The 20,219-nt window shown below is 40.4% G+C and overlaps 1 protein-coding gene across 14 annotated transcripts in view; it reads left to right on the top strand.

Annotated features, from left to right (window-relative positions):
• Positions 1–823: 823 nt before the first annotated feature.
• Positions 824–20,219, top strand: part of FNBP1 (formin binding protein 1) — a 157,342-nt gene continuing 137,946 nt past the window's right edge. For 8 of the 14 annotated variants that reach the window (XM_075015794.1, XM_075015804.1, XM_075015803.1 and 5 more), the window contains exon 1: positions 1,041–1,183. In XM_075015794.1, the coding sequence (XP_074871895.1) occupies positions 1,160–1,183 (24 nt within the window). In that variant the 5' untranslated portion in view covers positions 1,041–1,159. Of the gene's footprint in view, positions 914–986; positions 1,184–20,219 lie in introns of those variants that run through there. The other 6 variants (XM_075015793.1, XM_075015790.1, XM_075015791.1 and 3 more) reach the window with 5 other exon arrangements.

Raw genomic sequence — 20,219 nt, 5'->3', positions numbered from 1 at the left:
ATTTGGAGTTTTTATTTAACAATAATAATAATTAAAAACAAAAAACTATAAGACTGGTACTACTTGAGTGATAAGAAATGGGGGTAAGAGCCCAAGGTAAAAGAAACCTGGAACAACAACAGAGAGGAGACAAGGAGGTGAATAGACCTGGAGAATTAATTGTGAAAATATTTGGAAGAAGGGCAGAGCTATAGAGGTCAGTGAGGCATTCACGTTTACCAAAACGTATATATAGCCTTCCTGTGAGTAGTGACTGCTTTGGAAAATTGTCCCAGGCAAGTAGATGAAATTGCTACACTTGCTGAGCAAGAAGATACCTGCCTACAATACACACAAGTTGTCCAGGAGCATGGAGGGCTGACCTCGTTGCCTTACAGCGTAGTAGTGCATTTTGTACGTGCAGCTGCTGGGCAGAGGAAGAACGGGTTTCACGTGCTGCCTTCAGTGACTCCCATCTATGCACAAATCCCTGCCCTGCGCGTGGATTGCAAAAGGGACGTGCTTCTGGGGGGCAAGCTGGGTGCGCAAACCATGCTTTCCAGCTGGAGCACTACAAACCTCGGGACCGGCGTGCAAATCAACGGGACTGCATCCGCGCAGCACATGGCCACTCTGCTCACCCGCCACAGCAGGCAGCGGAGCATGCAACGAACAGCCTGCCCCAGGCCGGGGCGCGAGCTCTTTCAACAGCCGCCCCGCGTGCCTGCGCCTGCGCCTGCGCTTGCACAGTCGCCCCCGCCCGCTCAGCTTCTCCTTCCTCCCTGACGCGCCTCGGCCGGCGGGCGGGGGGCGGCGCGTGCGCAGTGCCCTGGAGCTGTCAATTCCTCCACCCCAGTGTGGTGTGGTGCTGCTGGGGCTGGCTTCCCGGGCCATTTTGCTATGTGGAGGGAGAAATGAGGCAGCCGAAGCTGCTGTGAGCACAGCAGAGGAAGGAGGGGAGGGAGGGAGAGAGAGAGAGACCCAAACCCAGGAGCTGAGGTGGGGGGGGGAGGGGAGATTTTGCGCAGCCAAAGGAATCGTGTGGGAGGAGGGGGAAGGGGGAAGGGCTGGTTGATTTTTTTGTGGGGAGGGGGAGAAAGAAGGGGCAAGAGAGAGCTAATCCCCCCCGCACTCTTCAGGGCCACCCGCTCACCCTCTCCTCTCCGGATCTGTTGGAACCATGAGCTGGGGGACAGAGCTGTGGGTAAGTGTGGAGGGCAGAGACATTCTGTGGCAATGGGTGGGTGGGTGAGTGTGAGGGGGGGAGTCATGGCTGAGTACCAGGGGGAGGGTTATTATTTCTTTGCATAGGGAGGAGGGCGGGTGTGAACCCCTCGGCAGAGGCTAAAGCTGCAGAGAAAAGGTTTTCCAAGTTCCCACGTTTTGCAAGAAAAGTGTTCCAAAGGCAGCGCTCCTTCCCAGCCCCCAGCTGTAATTTATTGTCATAACGGTTTGTGAGCCCAGGATACACACAGTGGCTCTGCACTGAGGCACGCGGCCGCAGGCGCCGTCTCCGTGCAGCTGCTGCGAAAGAAGGTTGAATAATATTTCTGTAAACTTACACCGTTTTATGAAGAAGCCCGTGGCTTCTTAGGAAATGCCTGCAGCCTGTTTGCAAACTCGGGGTGCGTACAACAGTGATAGAAGCACTGAAGACCAAGGGTGCTGGAAGGGATAGGTGTCATTGGCATGGTTATTTTACCCACAGACTACAACAAAAAGGAAACCCTGTTGACTAGATCTCTATAAAAGCCATCAGCTTCTAAAAATTTGTGAGAAGGGTACAGGGAAATAACTAATAGATTTGCCAGAATTTATTTTTCTTCCTCTTGTTGAAGAAAGTGATTATTCTTTTTTTAAAAAAAATCAAACAAAACCGAACAAATAGAAATGGAGTTTTAAAGCGGAGGGGGATTGACTTTCAAAATAGAGACAGTGATTTTTTTTTTTTTAAATTTTCACTTTGTAAGGGCATGGTGCAATAGTTCAGAGATGAATTTGTATACGAGGGGTCCAATTTCAGGAGAGGGAGCTGCAGGAAAGAAAAGCAGATACATTTTTCTTTTGCTCTTGCTGTTTTTGTTCAGTACTTGGTGGGAGGGACAATGTTTTCAATTGGGAAACATTTCTGATGTGGGAAAAATGTGAAAAATACTTTAAAAATTAAAAACTGAGAGCATTTTGATTGTATGGTTTACCTGATTGTTTTTAAAGTGATCCTGCAAAGTGAGAAGGAAAAGCATTTTTTTTTACTTAGGTTGAAAGATTAAAAATATGGGACTTTTAAGCACAAAGAAAGCTAGATTTTAATAATGCAGTTTTTATTTTATTGATGCCTGCATGCAAATATAGGACAAGGGAGGGAATCCTAAAAGGTGAAAAGGAAAATACATGCAGTACACATCTAACACAAGGACATGATGCAGCCATGTTTGGCAGCATGATAGTGGAGCGTGGAGCAAAAATGTAATAGCGGGTTTGGGATTGCACACACGTGATAATGATAGGGTATTAAAACTCTTTGGGCAGAACTGTGCTTTGGGGTGAGAAGGAAAAAGGAAACTGAGATTTGGTTAGGGACATTAAAATTAGTGGTAGAAAACTGTTTGGGTTCCAAGACGATGCAGGGGTTCAGTTATTCCTGCAAATATTAAAGGATGCTAATCAGTGCAAGTGAAGATGTAAACGTAACTGGTTCTATAAAGAGACAGTTTAGTAGATTAGGTATTTTAGATGTGTTGTTATCCTTCACAGGTGTATTACAGGCCTGCTTTGACATACACATGACTAAGCATCCAGCTCTGTTGTGATATATTAATGTTCTAGTTAAACCTGTTTATCTTTAGGCAGTAAATTATGATGCAAATGCTTATTTAGAGGTTATTGTACATGAGCAAGGTAAATGTGGTACATAATATTAAAACAATAGCAAATAATGCTATGTAGATTTATTACTATTTCAACAGTCCTCCTGCATGGGAATATTTACAGGGCTGCCTGTTTTTTGGCTTTGTATACCGATGATGATGATGATTTAAGGGGAGAGAAAAATATTAAAATAATGAGCATAAGAAGAATGAAGCAGGATAACGCTTTTTAAATGAAAAAACTCTGAAATGTCATATAAAGTAATATTATGTTTATTTTCTGAAATATTTAAATCTGTGAAGAAGAGTATACCAAGAACAAGTGATGTGATTAGTGTTGGGGTTTTTTAAAATTAGAAAATAATGTTACCTTTTACACATAATCTGTCATCCCTACTCTGAACTGCTGTAATGAAAAACGTTTAGATAGGAGCTGTAAATGTGAATAAATAAATTGTTGCGTTTTCCATAGAACATGAGTGAAATCTTGCCCAATTGACTTCAGTGTGGCTAAGATTTCACTCTTAGTATCTTAGGCAAACTTTGATAATCATGGCATGTTACCAGCGAAAGGAAAGAGTAAATTTAGCAGAGCTAAATTGAAAATTTAATGGACAATTATTCAGAAGAATAGGATTTGGTCAGAATTGGCTTATTTCCAATTTAACAGAAGTTAAAAAATTCATCAGTTTTTCTTGCTTTTTTATTGACTAAGTGCTAATATATGCCACTGACTTTAGTTAATGGTAGCGTTATTCTTGAAATATTAAGTTTCTGTGAACTTTAAATTGCAATGTCTGTTTTAAGAAGTCACGTGATAGGCACAAAAAATAAATATGTGTCTAGAATTTTGTGTGTATTGGCATCATGAATTAATGCCTCACAATTGGGACAGTAGTGAATGTTTTCCTTCAAAAGTTTAGCAATTTAAAATCCACTGAAAAATTAGTATTACTGTACTTGCATCTAAGGCTAGCAGATGTACTAGCAGTGAGAGCATAATGTTTGCCTCTGAAAGTTAACAAAGGAAAGGTGAAATATACATTGTTTTTTAGCTGCCAGACTATTAGCATTTATATGTCTATGTACAATATGTGCTTGTTCCTGCAAAGAAAGCTGATTGCAAAGTACCATATTTCACAAGAAATTTTCAAATATGATTGATGACTTGGTCTTGTATTCCCAAGACGTATTTATATACAGTGTTCTTGCAGTTATGAGATTCTTACTGAGATTTTACTCAAAACTCTTACCGCCTTCAGTGTGAGTTTTGCCTGAGTATGTGGTCTTGTTGAATTTAAATGTATGCTTAACTAGCAGAATTCATTACAACTTACAATGTGACAATTCTATTTAATATCAGGTTGGATCTTCCGGGTAATGAGATTGTATGGGGCCCCCACTCTAGCAGGGGACACATGGAGGAAGACTGTGTAGAAGCCTGTTTTGCACAGCATTTCCTGTATGCAAGTGTACTGCACAGCATAGCAGTAACTGCTCCACATTCTTCACTGTTCTTTGCAGGAGGTGCCTAACCCTAAATATCCTGTGCTTGCTATTGTCTGTGGAGTGCTGAAATGAGGCATCTTTTTACAACTTAAGAAGAGACTGTATAGGTCAAAATGATATCTGAGATACTCCACAACTCATTATGAGGCCATAGAGATTAACAGTTATGTCCCATGAACCCCTGTTCTCCCCATCCTCAAGCCCTGGGACCATGAATAATTGGAGTTACTTCTGAGCAACAGGCACTTGAGGATGGGTTATCTCTATAAATATTCAGGTATCTATGATATTTATAGTTCCTGATGTTAATAAGTACATGTTACTCAGTGTCCTATTTTTGAAATTCACAGCATGGACTAGTGCTGATATTAGGGTTGAGAAAGGTAATATAACAACAAATGAGTATTTCAGTACATTCATGTTTTACAAAATTTTAGTTAACCAAACTTTTTGCATGTGTCTTGGGCTATAAAAATCCCATGGAATCATCTTCAATATTTTATTTTTCAGAAGAGGGCAAATATCTATATTTGTGTGCCTGCATTTAAATGTTCTAAATGAAGTATTTGAGTTTCAGGATTACTAATAAATTTTAGTAAGTCCCCTAACTTTTTAATTTCAGGATTGGACCCCTGTATAGCAAGTAGTCAATTTACATAGCAAACTATACTAAAACTAACCTCTGTATTCTAGTTTATCTTGAATGGAAGGTGCAATAGCCAAAAAGTCAACATGTTAAAGGGAATGAAAAAAGAACATCTGTTTTCGATGATTGGTTTTGGTAGAGTATATAATTTTGAGGTAGCCGCATATAACTTGTGGTTAAGAAATGGTTTGTCTGATTGCTGGGGAGAACCCCATTCTGGCTATTATGGACTATCATGTATGTTGCAAGTGCAGTGATTATATGTAGAAAAATTAATCTTACTAAAGTAATGAATCTTGACCAGGTGAGTAGTGGTGTTGTGGATGTGATAACTTAATGCTGAATGTGAAAAATAAGTTATTCACTTAAAATTTTCCCTTCCCTTTGGTTCTTTGTGGTGGAGTCTGTTTGCTATCAGCCACCCTTTCAACCAAAAAGTACAGTAAAGAACGCTGGATCCTACAATCCTTATTAATGGAAATAGACACATTTACTTCAGTGAGACTATTTACGTAAGTGAAATTTGTATAATTGTGCTTAGTATTATACCTAATACTTGTAACCTCCAAGGACGCTCCAGTATGAAAGTTTCTATATAAATGCAAGAGCATATTATTATCTACAGCATGGGTGTCCAACCTTTTGGCTTGCTTGGGCCGCATTGAGTGAAGAGGAAATGTCTTGGGCCGCATATAAAATATAGTTAATGTATATAAATCACATAATAATGTTAAAAGTTTACAATCTTGTGGGGCCGCGTTACTAGCTGTCCAGGGCCGCATGTGGCCCGCGGGCCGCGGTTTGGACATGCCTGATCTACAGGTAACAAGTCTTTAAAGTGCAGTACACATAACTTCAAAGTTGTGGAAAGTGTTCAGAGTAGTTATATGAACACTAATAATTAAATAATGGATTTTTACTTAACAATATTCTGTGGATTCCCATATGCCATGTAGTCATACATATATGTCCTATTCATTTAGACAAGTGAAATTCTTGTTCAACACTGAGAACTTGAGGGCTACTTCCTAGCTGCTACTAATGCATCGTTTCTTCTTTCATTACTCATGGCCCTGTTTTATTGACAGCACCCACATTTTAACATTTTATTTTAAAGTCAATCTTTAATATTGTTAAGTATTAAACTTCTGGACAGTAGAGATTTACTTTAATAGGAGTGGAGGAGGCTTACTACTACTATATTTTGATGGGGTTTAATGTGGGTGTTAAAAATGAGGTATTTTACACTCTGTCTTAAATTGAATTGCATGCGTGTTTGGTCTCTATGTTATTATGAAGTGTTATCATCTTGGCACTGAATTCAGGTGTGCTATGAAATGACATGTGTTTTTGTCTGCTTGCTTCTTGTCGGAGGATCTACAAAGTTGTATCTAAGGTTGATCTCTTGATTCTCTTTCAAACCCAGCACCTAGGTTATTCTGTGCACTACATTTGAAATAGATCATGTAAAGCATAATCTTGGGCCCTGTGTCTTCCCCCAATTTAAAAGATTAATTCTTTGGATAATTAAGTAACGCGCCTGTGTAGTACGCTAATCCATTACCCTCTTGAGTTAAGTGAGAAGGAAACATTTCTTGAGGCATCAGAATACTGAACTAGAAAAGTATATCAATTTTATATGGTGAATCAAGAGCCGATATATTATCGGGCATATGGAAATGTGAGAGAACTCCCTTTACATATGGTGACGAGCATGATTTTTGCAAACACTTACTACTGAGCATAATGCTTACTACCAGGAGAATCTCCCATCAAATAGTGGTAGGCACTATGGCTACATCTACACTACAGCGATCTGTCAACAGACGTGGCCGTTGGAAGATATCTGCTGATAAATCTTCTGTCAGCAGATTGTGGTCATACATGAAAGTGGATCGCTCTGTCAATCACCTCTGTTGACAGAGAGCAGCCAGACTGCCTGGCCACTCTCTTGACAGAATGACCAAACAGTAGGACAGCAGACAGGGCTGCCTGGTGAACCAGAAGCCTTATCTGTCAACAGAGGGCCTCCCGGATCATGCACATAGCTTTTTAGTTGACAGATTCTGTCAAGAAGTGCATTCTGCCTCATGGGGGGAGGCAGAAGGCTGTTGACAAAAGTGCCAAGTTCCGTCAACAGTTTGTCAACAGAACACATTTTTAGTGTGGACTCTCCATGTGTTTTGTTGACAAAACCCTCTAGTGTGGACATAGCCAATGATGGATAGTAAGTATTAGCACAAACTAGCTCTAAATTGTTATGAGCTGCCTTATGTGAAGCATTCAAAATGTTAGATGGTGGTCAGTTTTGCTCCCTTGACTACCTTTTTCTTGTTTGTATTGAGTAATACTGCCCTTGTTGAGTAGCTTCCTGAAGAAAATGGGTCAAATCATGGCTCCACTGAAGTCAATGGCAAAATTCTGTTGACTTAAATAGAGTCAAGATTTCAGTAAGCCTGCTCTTACAGTAAGGCACTACTCAAACCAAGTAAGGAAGGCCATGGAAAAGAATTGGGCCCACAATTAAACTGATCATATGTAGCAAAAATGCACTCTTTGGTTGCTCTCCATTTTCCTGTAATATGGTTGTATTAGATGTTGGAGTTGAGTATCTTTTCCCTGTTTGTGTTTTTAAAGGATACCGCATTCAGTGATAAAATGTCACATATTTGGACAGTTTTGGAGTGTGTAATGCCATGATCCTAACATCTTATTGTTTTATCACCTGTATCACATTCTCTTCATGAGGTGTGCTTGTATTTGCCTATAGTTTGGGTGAAAAAATTCATTATTAAAATTACGAATAATTTTACAATATTTTTATTAAATACATATGTCTTTTTATACTTGTGGTTTATACTTGTCCAGTAAGAGTGATGTGACAGGCCAAAAGCAGCAAACGACTAAACATATTTTTAAAAGCACAGCTTCCATGCTTATCTTCTTTTAGAGCATTTTAAAATAAGTTGCTTTTTAAAATAAGAAAAATAAATCAGTTTTGTGAAAACTCTTGCACTACCATCTGGAATTGTTTGTCTATAAAAGAACAACGTTCTGAGTATTAGCTTTCAGTACACTTGCCATGGTTATTTTATAACTCGATTGGTGGAAAGAATCCATCCATACTGACTGTAAAAGGAATTGTTGGACTCTTCACGTGTGTATGTGTTTAAAATATCTGAGTAGTTTCATCTAGCGTTCTGCTTTTTGTCTTTTAAGAAGAGAAGATTTCTGTAATAATGAGGTACTTTAATAGGCCCATTCTACTATTTTTCTGCCTATTTGTTAATGAATAGGAAGATTACACTCCTTTAGAATGAGTCTGGAGCAGAGCACAACTTATTTTTTCTTTTCATACTCATAGAATCTTTCATTCATGGAGTTAGAAACTCCAAATCTTTGTACCCCCATGGGCAGTGAGTGCAATCAAACATGAGACCATGGTCTTTTGGATTTTTAAATTCCTCTAATTGGACATAAAAACATAAGAATGGATATAATGGATCAGACCATTATTCTGTCTTCTGACAGTAGCTGATGCCAGGTACCCCAGAGGGAATGAACAGAATATGTAATCATCAAGTGATCATCTCCTGTTGCCCGTGCCCAGTTTCTTGACAAACAGAGGCTAGAGACACCATCCGTGCCCAGCCTGCCTAATATCCACTGATGGACCTATCCTCTGTAAATTTATTTAGCTCTTTTTTGAACCTTGTGATAGTTTTGTCCTTCCACAAAATCCTCTGACAAGGAGCTCCACAAGTCGACTGTTGTGTGAAGTATTTTCGTTTGTTTTAATCCTGAGACCTGTTAATTTCATTTGGTGACCTTTAGTTCTTGTGTTTTGTGTAATGTTGTGAAAGTTCCTTTTTGAGCTTTTGTTGCATAATTCATGCTCAGTATGAATATCCTTACTGAGGGAAAGAGCAGCTGTACATTTTACAACTTATTTTACCTCGTCACATGTAATTTTGATTGTCGGTGACCATCCTCTTTATGAACCTTTGGAAAAACATTCTCAATCTGTTCAAAATACTCCTCCATCAAATGGCTTCAAAAGGTAATCCATATTTTATGTACAAAATCAAGCACTCTAGCAGTTATTTTACAATTCTAAGTATATTTTAAAATAGCTTTCCCCTTGAGCGTAACAAATGTTGCCAGTCTGATGAATTTTTTTCTCTCCAGAACCTTGTCTTTGTATCTAACAAATATAATATATATTTTATAACAAACTAGTGAAACCAGCAGAATTAAAAAAATGCTGTGCTCTCTTGACATGTGCAGTGATTCCTCCCTCTTCAGGTGGCAGTCTCAGCACTGAGATGCCACAGTATGTTTTCTTTGGAGCAGCATGTGGCTCTGCATTCCAAGCAGTTATGGCAGTGGTGACTCAAGATCTCCCTGGGTTTTTCACATGGTTAGGTTGCTGCTGGGCTGTTTGGGTAGTCTCATTTTCCATATGGCTGACTTCTTTTGACTCACTTTACTCAGAAAGGTTTGTTCCCGAGTATTTTTTAAAAGGTTTCCGAAGATATTTTTTAACATGTTTCTTGCTCATGCCTGCTGATAGGGAGGCATTGGTGGACAGATGAACAGCCATGGCAGCACCACTCTGTGTGGTTAGGGTAACGGGGAGTGCCACCTTGGGGCGGCATTAAGGACTGACTACTTTAGGCCTCATCCCTTCCAGGGTCATGGATATGTGTCCCACTCCCAGCTTGCCCAGAGCTCACAGTGGCTTTTGATCCCGCTATTCTTCTTCATGTAAGCCTTGTGAAAAATCTGGGCTCAAGTTCTAGATTCCTTGTGGTGTTAAAAGAAAGATTAAGGGAAGCCAGATGTCCTCAGACCTCCATATGTCACACCTGTGGACCTTAGTGGAATCAGTGGGTTTAGCTGATACCACAGTTTGGCTAGAATTCTTCAATTATTTATTTTAATTTTTGCTTTACAGAGGGAAAGCACAGATTATAAAAACAGTGGCCTGAGCACTGGTTCTGTTTCTAGAATTAATGAATGGCTTGGGCTGTCAGTTCATCCAGACATCCAATAATCCCTAGGAAATAACCTGATGGATTATGAATTGTCTTTGCTTCAATACCAAATAGTTCAGCTATGTTCTTGGGGCATGTTTATTCAGTTTTTGGGTAGTTCTTTTGTGTCAATGCTTTTTAGGGGAAAAGTGAGGTTATGAAACATACTATATGGAAAATAGATCTCTCCAATACTCCTGTACCCTTTATAGGCCCAGATTTTATTTTTGCTCCTGTGTAGCAACATAGCAGACAAGGAGTTTGCAAAGGAGTATCTGAGAAAATAGCATATATTATTGATGTGGTTTGTAAGACTGCATGTTTAAGTTGCTAGAAATGTCCCATAATATGCTCTTTTTAGTGGCATATGACATTTACAGCCTGTAACAATTCAGACGTAAATTTTCCATATCCCTGTGGTTTGGAACAGGGACTTGAAATTTGATGGGGACAGAGGGAATGGGTGGCTTTTGTGCTAGAGATGCATTATGATAAAGTTTTTAATGAGAGTTACCATATTAGACCGTTCAAAAAAGAGGACACCCCTGAGAGGAATTGTGTCTGTATCAGTATATAGTATATACAGTACATTCATACAATATGAGTTGGTAGATGCTGTTACAGATACATTCCCTCTCAGCGGTGTTCTCTTTTTTGAAAGTTCAAATATGGTAACCCTGTTTTAATGAGATGACACCTACTATTTTTTTCATGGGACGCTTGCCTCATGCAGCACACAGGATGGGCCTGCTCTATAGAAATGAGGGTTGTGAGTAAAGGAGGCTGTTGGCTGTAGGATCTCCTAACTTATTTGTTGCAGAAGTTGGAAGCTCTGCAGTTAATAGGGCTGGGGATTACAGAAGGAAAAAGAATGCCTCATGGCTAAGGCAAAAGTATGCTGCTCTGGATTCTGCCACAGATTTCCCAAGTCAATTCTTGAAGTCACTTCCGCAGGTGGCACTATTTGTGCATTTCCATTTTTGGGGAGTCCCACTTGATGCTCTGGGATCTGATTTGAAGTATTGAGCTTTCCCAGTTGCATCTGGAACCAGTGGGAGCTGTGCTTTGAAGATATGACATGCTTTATAATAATAAGTATTCTTAAAAAAATCAATTCCTAGTGTCTAAGATTGGACACCCAAAACTAATGGAAATTTTTAACTTTGATCTCTTTGCCCCAATCTCCCATCTGTAAATTACTATTTCCTCATGGGCATATAATTAGGCAGGCTACAGGGAATTTGAAGAGCAGCTAGCCAAAGACTTAAAAACTAGCAGCAATTATTTTTTAAAGTACATCAGAAGCAGGAAATATGCCAGCCAGTCAGTGGGGCCACTGGTGCTAAAGTAGCACCCAGTGGGGAGAAGGCTATTTTAGGCTACGTCTACATGTGAAGCCTACATCGAAGTAGCCTATTTCGATGAATAACGTCTACACGTCCTCCAGGGCTGGCAACGTCGATGTTCAACATCGACGTTGCGCAGCACCACATCAAAATAGGTGCTGCGAGGGAACGTCTACACACCAAAGTAGCACACATCGAAATAAGGGTGCCAGGCACAGCTGCAGACAAGGTCACAGGGCGGACTCAACAGCAAGCCGCTCCCTTAAAGGGCCCCTCCCAGACACAGTTGCACTAAACAACACAAGATCCACAGAGCCGACAAGTGGTTGCAGACCCTGTGCATGCAGCATGGATCCCCAGCTGCAGCAGCAGCAGCAGCCAGAAGCCCTGGGCTAAGGGCTGCTGGACACAGTGACCATAGAGCCCCGCAGGGGCTGGAGAGAGAGAGTCTCTCAACCCCTCAGCTGATGGCCGCCATGGCGGACCCTGCAATTTCGAAGTTGCGGGACACGCAACGACTACACGGTCCCTACTTCGACGTTGAACGTTGAAGTAGGGCGCTATTCTCATCCCCTCATGGGGTTAGCGGCTTCGACGTCTCGCCACCTAACGTCTATGTTCACATCGAAATAGCGCCCAATACGTGTAGCTGTGACGGGCGCTATTTCGAAGTTCGTGCCGCTACTTTGAAGTAGCGTGCACGTGTAGACACGGCTTTAGAGAAGCTGAGTGGATTCTTTGCGTCAGTCTTGACAGAACATGACGTGGGGGAAATTCCCACTTCTGAGATGCTCTTTGTAGCTGACCAATCAAAGAACCGTTCCAGATATCTGTAGAAAAGGTTTTGGAACAAGTGTTCTGAAGGAAACATATGAAACTGCACAATTACTAACTGTGGTACACAGCCTATCATTTAAACTAGCTTTTCTATCAGATGACTGGAGGATAGTTAATGTGACTCCAATTTCTTAAAAAGGCTCCCGGGGCAATTGTGGCAATTACAGTCAGTAAGCTAAACTTTAGTAACAGGCAGATTGATTGAAAGCATAATAAAGAACAGAATTATCGGACACATAGTTGAACATGATTTGTTAGAGAAGAGTCAACATGGCTTTTGTAAATCACGCTTCATCTGCTAGAATTCTTTAGGGGGTGGTCAACAAACATGAATGAATATAGTGTACTTGTACTTTCAGAAAGCCCTTTAAAAAGGTCCCTCACCAAAGGTTGTAAAGCAAAGTAAGAAGTCATGGGGTAAGAAGGAAGGTCCACTTTGAATCAGTGACTGGTTAAAATACATGAAATAAAGAGTAGGAATAAATTGTTTTCAGAATGGTGAGATATAAATTATGGTGCCTCTTCCCAAGGCATGTTGCTCACCAGATTCATAACAGATCTGAAAAGGAGAGCATATAGTGAGGTGTCAAAAATTGCTGGCAATATACATTACTCAAGATAGGTAAGTCTAAAGAAATCTGCAAAGAGTTACAAATGGGTCTCTTAAAACTGGGTGACTGGACAATAAAACGCCAGATGAAATTCAGTTTTGATGTATGCAAGGAAATATTCGTTGGAAAACATCCCAATTATATATACAAAATGATGGGATCTGTATTAAATGTTACTACTCAAAAAAGAGATCTTAGAGTCATTGTGGACAGTTATCTGAACACATGTGGTCAATGTACAGCAGCAGTCAAAAAAGTTGCCGGAATGTTAGGCTCCATTAGGAAAGGGATAGATAATAAGACAGAAAATATCATAATGCCACTATATAAACCCATGGTACGCCAGTACGTTGAATATGAGTTCAGTTCTGGTCACCTCAATTAAAAAGGTAGATTTAAAAATGGAATAGGTATTGAGAAGGACAACAAGAATGATGTATGGAGCAGCTTCTGTATGAGGAGAGAATAAAAAGACTGAAAATTCCCATTTTGGAAGAAAAATTAATCTCCCAATGTCTGGCAAATTCTTTTGTTCAGCACTGGTTAGGCCCAGAGGGTGCCAGACTAGAGAGGTTCAACCTGCATTCGTATGTGAGTAGTTTGTTAGCTTGAAGACCTCTGCAGTTATACTTTATTTTCTTATCCTTTTGCCTACATCTACAAAACTTGTGGAGCATCCACACACAAAATATGTTTTGTTGACAGTATGGCACTATCTAGAGCCTTCTGCCTTTCTCCCACGAGGCAGAATGCCTTTCTTAACAGACTCTGTGGACAAAAGAGCCACGTGGACGCCCTGGGGATCCCTCTGTCGACAGACAGAGCTTCCACGTCACTGGGCAGCCTTTCTACTGTGCTTCCGGTTGACCATTCTGTCAAGAGAGTGGATTGCTTTTTTGATCCGCTTTTGTGTGTGGACGCACTTTGTCAACAGAAGTTTTGTTGGAAGATCTCTTCTTTGACAGATTGCTGTAGTTTACACATAACCACTGTGTATATTTGACCAGATCTGAAAACAAGAGCTGCATCTAGAAGTGTGTGCAGTTTATTCTCCATTTGCTATCTACAGACACAGAATTTTATGGAGCTTATGTAATGAATAGTTTTTAAATTATTTAATCAGTGAATTATATCTGTTAATAAATACTGAAAGCATTAATTTGTGTTTTAACAAATTTCTGTTGTATTAAAAAATACATGAAAACCTACCAAAGTGGCATGCAGCAGCAAGCAAGTGAATGAGTTTGCATTTTGTTTTTTAGCAAAGGTAAATGAACAAGGAAAAATATTTCATGCCCACATGAGTGCTGTTGCTCTGTCACAGGCAAGGTTTATAGGAACTATGTTCTTTACTGAATGGGTAGCTGAGATTTTTCTTTGTTTCTGTAGCAAAGGAGAAAACTGGCTTTATATAAAATGGCAGATATCAAACTACATAAATGTTTGTTCGGTGATATCAGCCTTCCTCTTCTGGATGAAGCATAAAAGGAAAGGGAGAAAGAGCAAAACCTGAGTTTGTGCAGGCCAATTTCCTTTATTTTCCTAGAACTGTGTTGAATTTTAATGTGTTTCACAGAAGGTAATCTTTGGCAAATATTCTCACCTTGGTGTATAAGTATAGTCAAATAAACTTCATAAAATTTTACTAATTCTTCTGCATCCATCCTATTCTCAGGATCTTTCTATAACAACTCTTCTCAAACACCTTTAGCTACTGTTTGAACTCCACTAAATCAATGGTCAAGATCTTCCCTTTCATTGATATGTTTGGTTTTTCGTCCAGATTGGCTTGACATAATGTTTCCTTGCTAGCTGGTTTAAGGACTGGTCTTTGGGATGCTGAGAGAGTAATGAGAAGCCAGAGAAGAGATTTTTTGCATCCTCCACTATTTATCATAAAGTACAGATACAGAGAGCTATTTTAGGATTGGGGTTACAAAACATAATGCTCACCATTTTTCTGTGTTCAAAATATGTAGGGAAGTTGCTGTCCATGGAGCCTGGTGTCAGTGGAGCAGTATTAATTTCTCTCTGGGGGCAAATGGCTCATCTAACCTCACAGTTGGGGGTGAGAATGATTCTTTTATGACGCTGGCTTCAGAGACAGGTTATATGAGCCACTATGCCCTGAAACTTCCTTGAGGTATTAGGGATAAATTAAACAGTCTGGGTCTAATGTGTAAGCCATAATAGACTTTGAGAGCCTCTCTTGAATAAGAGGGGTTTTTACAATAATCAGAAAATCAAATGATGGATAAAAGAAAAAAGGCTGAAGGGCAGAATCATCCTTAACAGAATGGACTAATGCATTTGCTTTGTGTGGGGCAATACTTTTTACATTCAGATTTGACTAGGGAGGAAAAAAAGAAATGTATGAACTGCATAGTTTCCATTCATGGCACGTATTAAGAATCTGTTTTTTCTATCCTTTGTATAGATTCCATTTTTCATCCAAAAATAACTGATCAAAGAACATTAAAGTTGAACAAATAAGCTTCTAAGAGTCAGGAAATGCCAAAGTTAAGGCTGCATGCAGAGGCTTACCATAGCACCCTTCTGTATATATATACTGACAGTTACTTGATCTCTTACTGATTTCTTAAAAATCTTACTATTGTTGCAACAGGCTTTGCTATATGTGTGTAGAATCGTGTAAATCCTCTAAGAATGAATAGTGCAAAAACTGAAGCACAGACTTACTTTGAGCAGGGGTGAAAGTAACTTAAAATTTCTTTTGGGTACTGTCCTGTTGCGCCCGGGTCTCTGCTAGTTTTTTAAATAGCTCCCTGCTGGCTTTTGCCACAACTCAGATAGCTCTTGTCAGAGCTGCGCACCAAGGTTGACCCACTTACTTTTACCTCTGCCTTTGTGCACTGTGAAGTACATAAAGTTAAATGCATAGTAAGTTTTAGAGAGGGGATTAGTGGCTTTTTTTTTGTGGATTTAGATATTATGATTTGATCCAACTGTCATTGAAGTCAGGGAAAAACTCCCTCTGACTTGGATGAGCACTGCATCTGACCATTTGTGAGTAGTGTCTTGTATATTAGGTGCTAAAATACAGTGGTAGTAGTGTGGTATAAATGTCTAATTATGTTGTTGGGTAGAGAATGATGTCTGTGAATGTAATTTATGTACAAGAGTATAATGAAAGGAATAACAGGAAGTCCTGTGGCAGTTATACATTAACAGATTTATTGAAGCATGAGCTTTTGTGGTCATAGACCCAGTTTGTCAGATGCATGAGTGAAAGGAATGGGGCTCCATGGCTTTATTTAAAATTTTCTGTGTGACCTGGAGTGAATCGCTTAAGCTCTTTTTGCTCACTAGTTAAATGAAGATAGAAATCCTTCTCTGCCTTTATAAGGGCAGTAACAGAGAGGAAGCCGTGCTAATCTATACACTATCAAAACAAAAAGCAGCCAAGTAGCACTTTAAAGACTAGCAAAATAGTTTATTAGGTGAGCTTTCGTGGGACAGACCCACTTCTTCAGACCATAGCTATTCTGGTCTGGCTATGGTCTGAAGAAGTGGGTCTGTCCCACGAAAGCTCACCTAATAAACTATTTTGCTAGTCTTTAAAGTGCTACTTGACTGCTTTTTGTTTTTATAAGGGCAGTTTGAGATTCTCTGCATAACAAAAGCATAGCACTTTGCTACAAAAGTTAAAATGTTTATAAATGACTTGTTAATTGGATTATGAAGTTGCAATGAAAGGATACGGACAAGCATGATTATAATGACATAAAGAGAAACGGATTTTCTCCTATGAGCCCAGTCTCCAGAAACACTCCGCTAACCTAGTGCAATCCAAATTTACTTGGTTCCACAGGTTCTGGGAGATTATGGTTTCTTCTCTGTGGTCATCCCAACATGAAAACTGAAACAAAATCTATTATCTGGAAGTGGGATTTAAAGCTTGTGAAAGTAAGATGCTTACTTTCCCATGTCCTGCCTGAGATTAGCAACTGTGCCAGATGAGCATTTGGACCATAATTAAAGGTTTCTAAAAACTTTAAACCAAAATGCTCTTGTTGGTGAGGGAGACTGTTTCACTGTGGCTATGTCCGCACTACAGTGATCTGTTGACCGAAGTGTCTGACAAAAATTCTGTCAACAGAATTTATCCAGACAGCGAAGTGGATTGAAAAAGCATTCCGCTCTGTCGACAGAGACTGGCTGGACTGCCTGGCTGCTCTCTTTGCAGAATGGCCAACTGGAAGCACAGGAGGCAGGGCTGCCCAGTGACCTGGAAGCCCAGTCAGTCAATGAAGGGCCCCCCCAGGGTGTCCACACTTGCTTTCTGTTGACAGAGTGTCGAGAAAAGCATTTTGTGTCCTGGGGAAATAGCAGAATGCTGCTGACAAAAGTGCCACGTTCTGTCGATTTACTGTCAACAGAGCACATTTGTAATGCGGACGCTTCACGAGTTTTGTCAACAAAGCTCTCTAGTGTAGATGTAGCCTATGACTGCTAGAGAGCACTGAGGAAATTCCTGTTCTCCTCATTGCTGTGGAAGAAGAGGAAGTTCATCTAAGCTTGTGTAAAAACAAAAAGCAGTCAAGTAGCACTTTAAAGACTAGCAAAATAGTTTATTAGGTGAGCTTTCGTGGGACAGACCCACTTCTTCAGACCATAGCCAGACCAGAATAAACTATTTTGCTAGTCTTTAAAGTGCTACTTGACTGCTTTTTGTTTGATAGTGTATAAGCACGGCTTCCTCTCTGTTACTATGGGCTTGTGTAGGTGAAATTCACTTTCTGTTCCATTTTGATTGTGTACACGCTCATGTATTTCCTCAGGGCTGCCCTCATGACTTCAGGTGCTCTTTGCAGCCTGAGCACCTGCACCCTCCCTCCCTGAAGGGGAACTGAACAGCAGCTCTGCAAGGTCGAGGGCTGTGCCCAGGGCTGTTGGGGCTAAGAGCAGTATATGAAGGCTGGTGGGGGAACAGGTAGAATGGGGATCAGTGCTGTGAATGGGGAGGTGGAGCAAAGGGCAAGGGGATTGGGGCCACAAGAGCAGGGTGTAAGGTGCTGAGGGATTCAGCCACTGGGGCCAGGAGGCAGAGCAGAGGGCTAGATATGACTAATGATTGGACTACAGGGTCAGGAGGCAGAACAGGGGGGCTGAGGAGCTGGGGGATTGGGCCACAGGGCTGGAAGGTGGAACAGAGGTCCAGGGGCAGGTGGCTGCATCCAGGAGGCAGAGTGCAGGCCAGGGTATTGCAGCTGCTTGAAGCAGCACTGACCTCCCTCTGGCTGTGCTGGATATGTGCAGGTGCAGCCTAAGACACTACTTAACGTGAGGCACAGAATGGCCTAGGGATGGCCCTGTATTTTCTTCACCTGTTCATTCTGGTTCATTGGTACATTTCCTTTCTTTCCCTTGCTGGTGAAGAAGAGCATCTGGCAAATTCATACCAATGTCCCCTTTCAAATTACTTGTGGAAGAGTCAGTTATTCATCTGACCTGTGTGTACACTTGCATTCCTCTTTTGAAAGAGGAATGCAAAATGAGGGAAGTTGAAAATGCAATTGAAGCACTGATTTACATATCTGGTGTTTTTTCTTGCCTCATCCCTTTTCAGAAGAGCTTCTTTTGAAAGAAAAAGAAGTGTAGATGGGGCTCTTTCAAAAATAAACCACATCTTTGAAAGAACTCTCCTTCCTATTTTGTTCCAGGAGTCCACCCCAAATTAAAATACTGGGGGATTTTGTGCAGAATCCCATGAAGACTTGCCCAAGTTTCCTAACTGCAATATGTGGTAGTCAGTAAATCCACACCTAGACCATGTCTACAGTAGCACCCCCCCCTTGGGGGGATACTAATGAGACACATCAGGACATGATAATGAGGTGCTGTAAATAATATGCAGCGCCTCAGCAGCATAGTGGCGGCCGCAGCACTTCAAAAGTGCTGCTTACAATTGTGCACGGCTTGTCTACGTGGGGTCCTTTTCAAAGGACCCTGCAGATGTTGAAATCCCCTTATTCCTATAACAAAATAGGAACAAAGGGATTTCAGTGCCTGAGGGGTCCTTTCAAAAAGGACCCGATGTAGACAAGCCCCGCGCAGTCGAAAGTGGCACTTTTGAAGAGCCACAGCTGCCATTATGCTAATGAGGCATTGCATATTCATTGTAGTGCCTCATTAGCACATGCCAATGTGTCTCATTTGCATCCCCCTTTCGAAAGGGGGGTACTATTGTAAATGTTCCCAACTTCCATCATTATATTACTAGGGCTACAAGGTCCTATGCTAGAGGGTGCTTTAATCTAACAGAATGGAACACATGGTCTAGTGGATGGAAGATGATATCTGGAAAATTCAAACTGGAAATAAGGGACACATTTGTAGCAGTGACGGTAATCAATTGTTGGAACAGATTTCCAGGAGTCACATGGGATAGTTAAATTGACAGTGGATGATGCTCTAAAAGAGAGTGCTCTATTTTCAGTATAAGTTGTTGGGATAAGTGGCCTGGGTATTAGAAGTGGTCAGACTGGATGGATGTGGTGGTCCTTTTGGGTTTTAGAATCTGTGCATCTGTTAAATCTATAAGGCTGCAATATCTGGGGAGGTCACTGAATTCCTATTAGCCAATAGCTTTTTGAGTATTATTTCAGCTGAATCTACTCTTTGATTTTATTTATTTTTTTTTTTTGCAAGACTGTTGCTGGTTACCTGCCTACAAAAATGAAACAGTTGTTTTGCATGTAGTAGGTTTTGTGTATTGCTTCACATGTTACTAATACCTGTTTCTGCATAAGCATTTCTGAGAAACTTAAGTCACGATGATATTTCACTTCTCATTTTCTTTAAATGCAAAAAGCTTGCTTCTCCTAAGAATTACCCATTTATTATGAGGCTGGTGTGGTTGTCCTTGAGCAGCGTGCAAGAAGTAGATGATCTTTCATTTACTTTTAGTTTTAGGCAGTTAATAGTGCTTGATGCCATATTCTGGAGTCATATCCAATAATAACATTACAACAAAGAATGCTTTAGTGATAATCCTCCCCTGGAAAGACTCTATTAGGCAAATGTATGAAAACAAGCTCATTATTTAAAGACTGCCCTTTCTTATAGAAATGATTTGAGAGCATTTGGTCTACATATTTGCAGAACATGATTTTCTGCAATGTAAATTAAGCAAAGTACACTACAAAGTATTGGGAATTAAAGTATTGAAGAACAGCTATTTTGGATATTCCATATATTTGCAACTTATTATTTTAAGTGCAGTGAAAGAATCTTTGCAGACACTTACTTTTGCTAAATTTTAACCTTTTTCAGTGTTTTCTTTAATATGGAAAAAAGATAATTTGACAAAAGTTAACTTTATCTTGCCATATGTAGCTGCAGTAAAATAATAGTAGATGCCATAT

This window comes from Carettochelys insculpta, chromosome 21 (genome assembly GCF_033958435.1).
Source record: "Carettochelys insculpta isolate YL-2023 chromosome 21, ASM3395843v1, whole genome shotgun sequence".
Taxonomy (NCBI): Eukaryota; Metazoa; Chordata; order Testudines; family Carettochelyidae; genus Carettochelys; species Carettochelys insculpta.
This window is presented reverse-complemented; position numbering and strand designations above follow the sequence as displayed.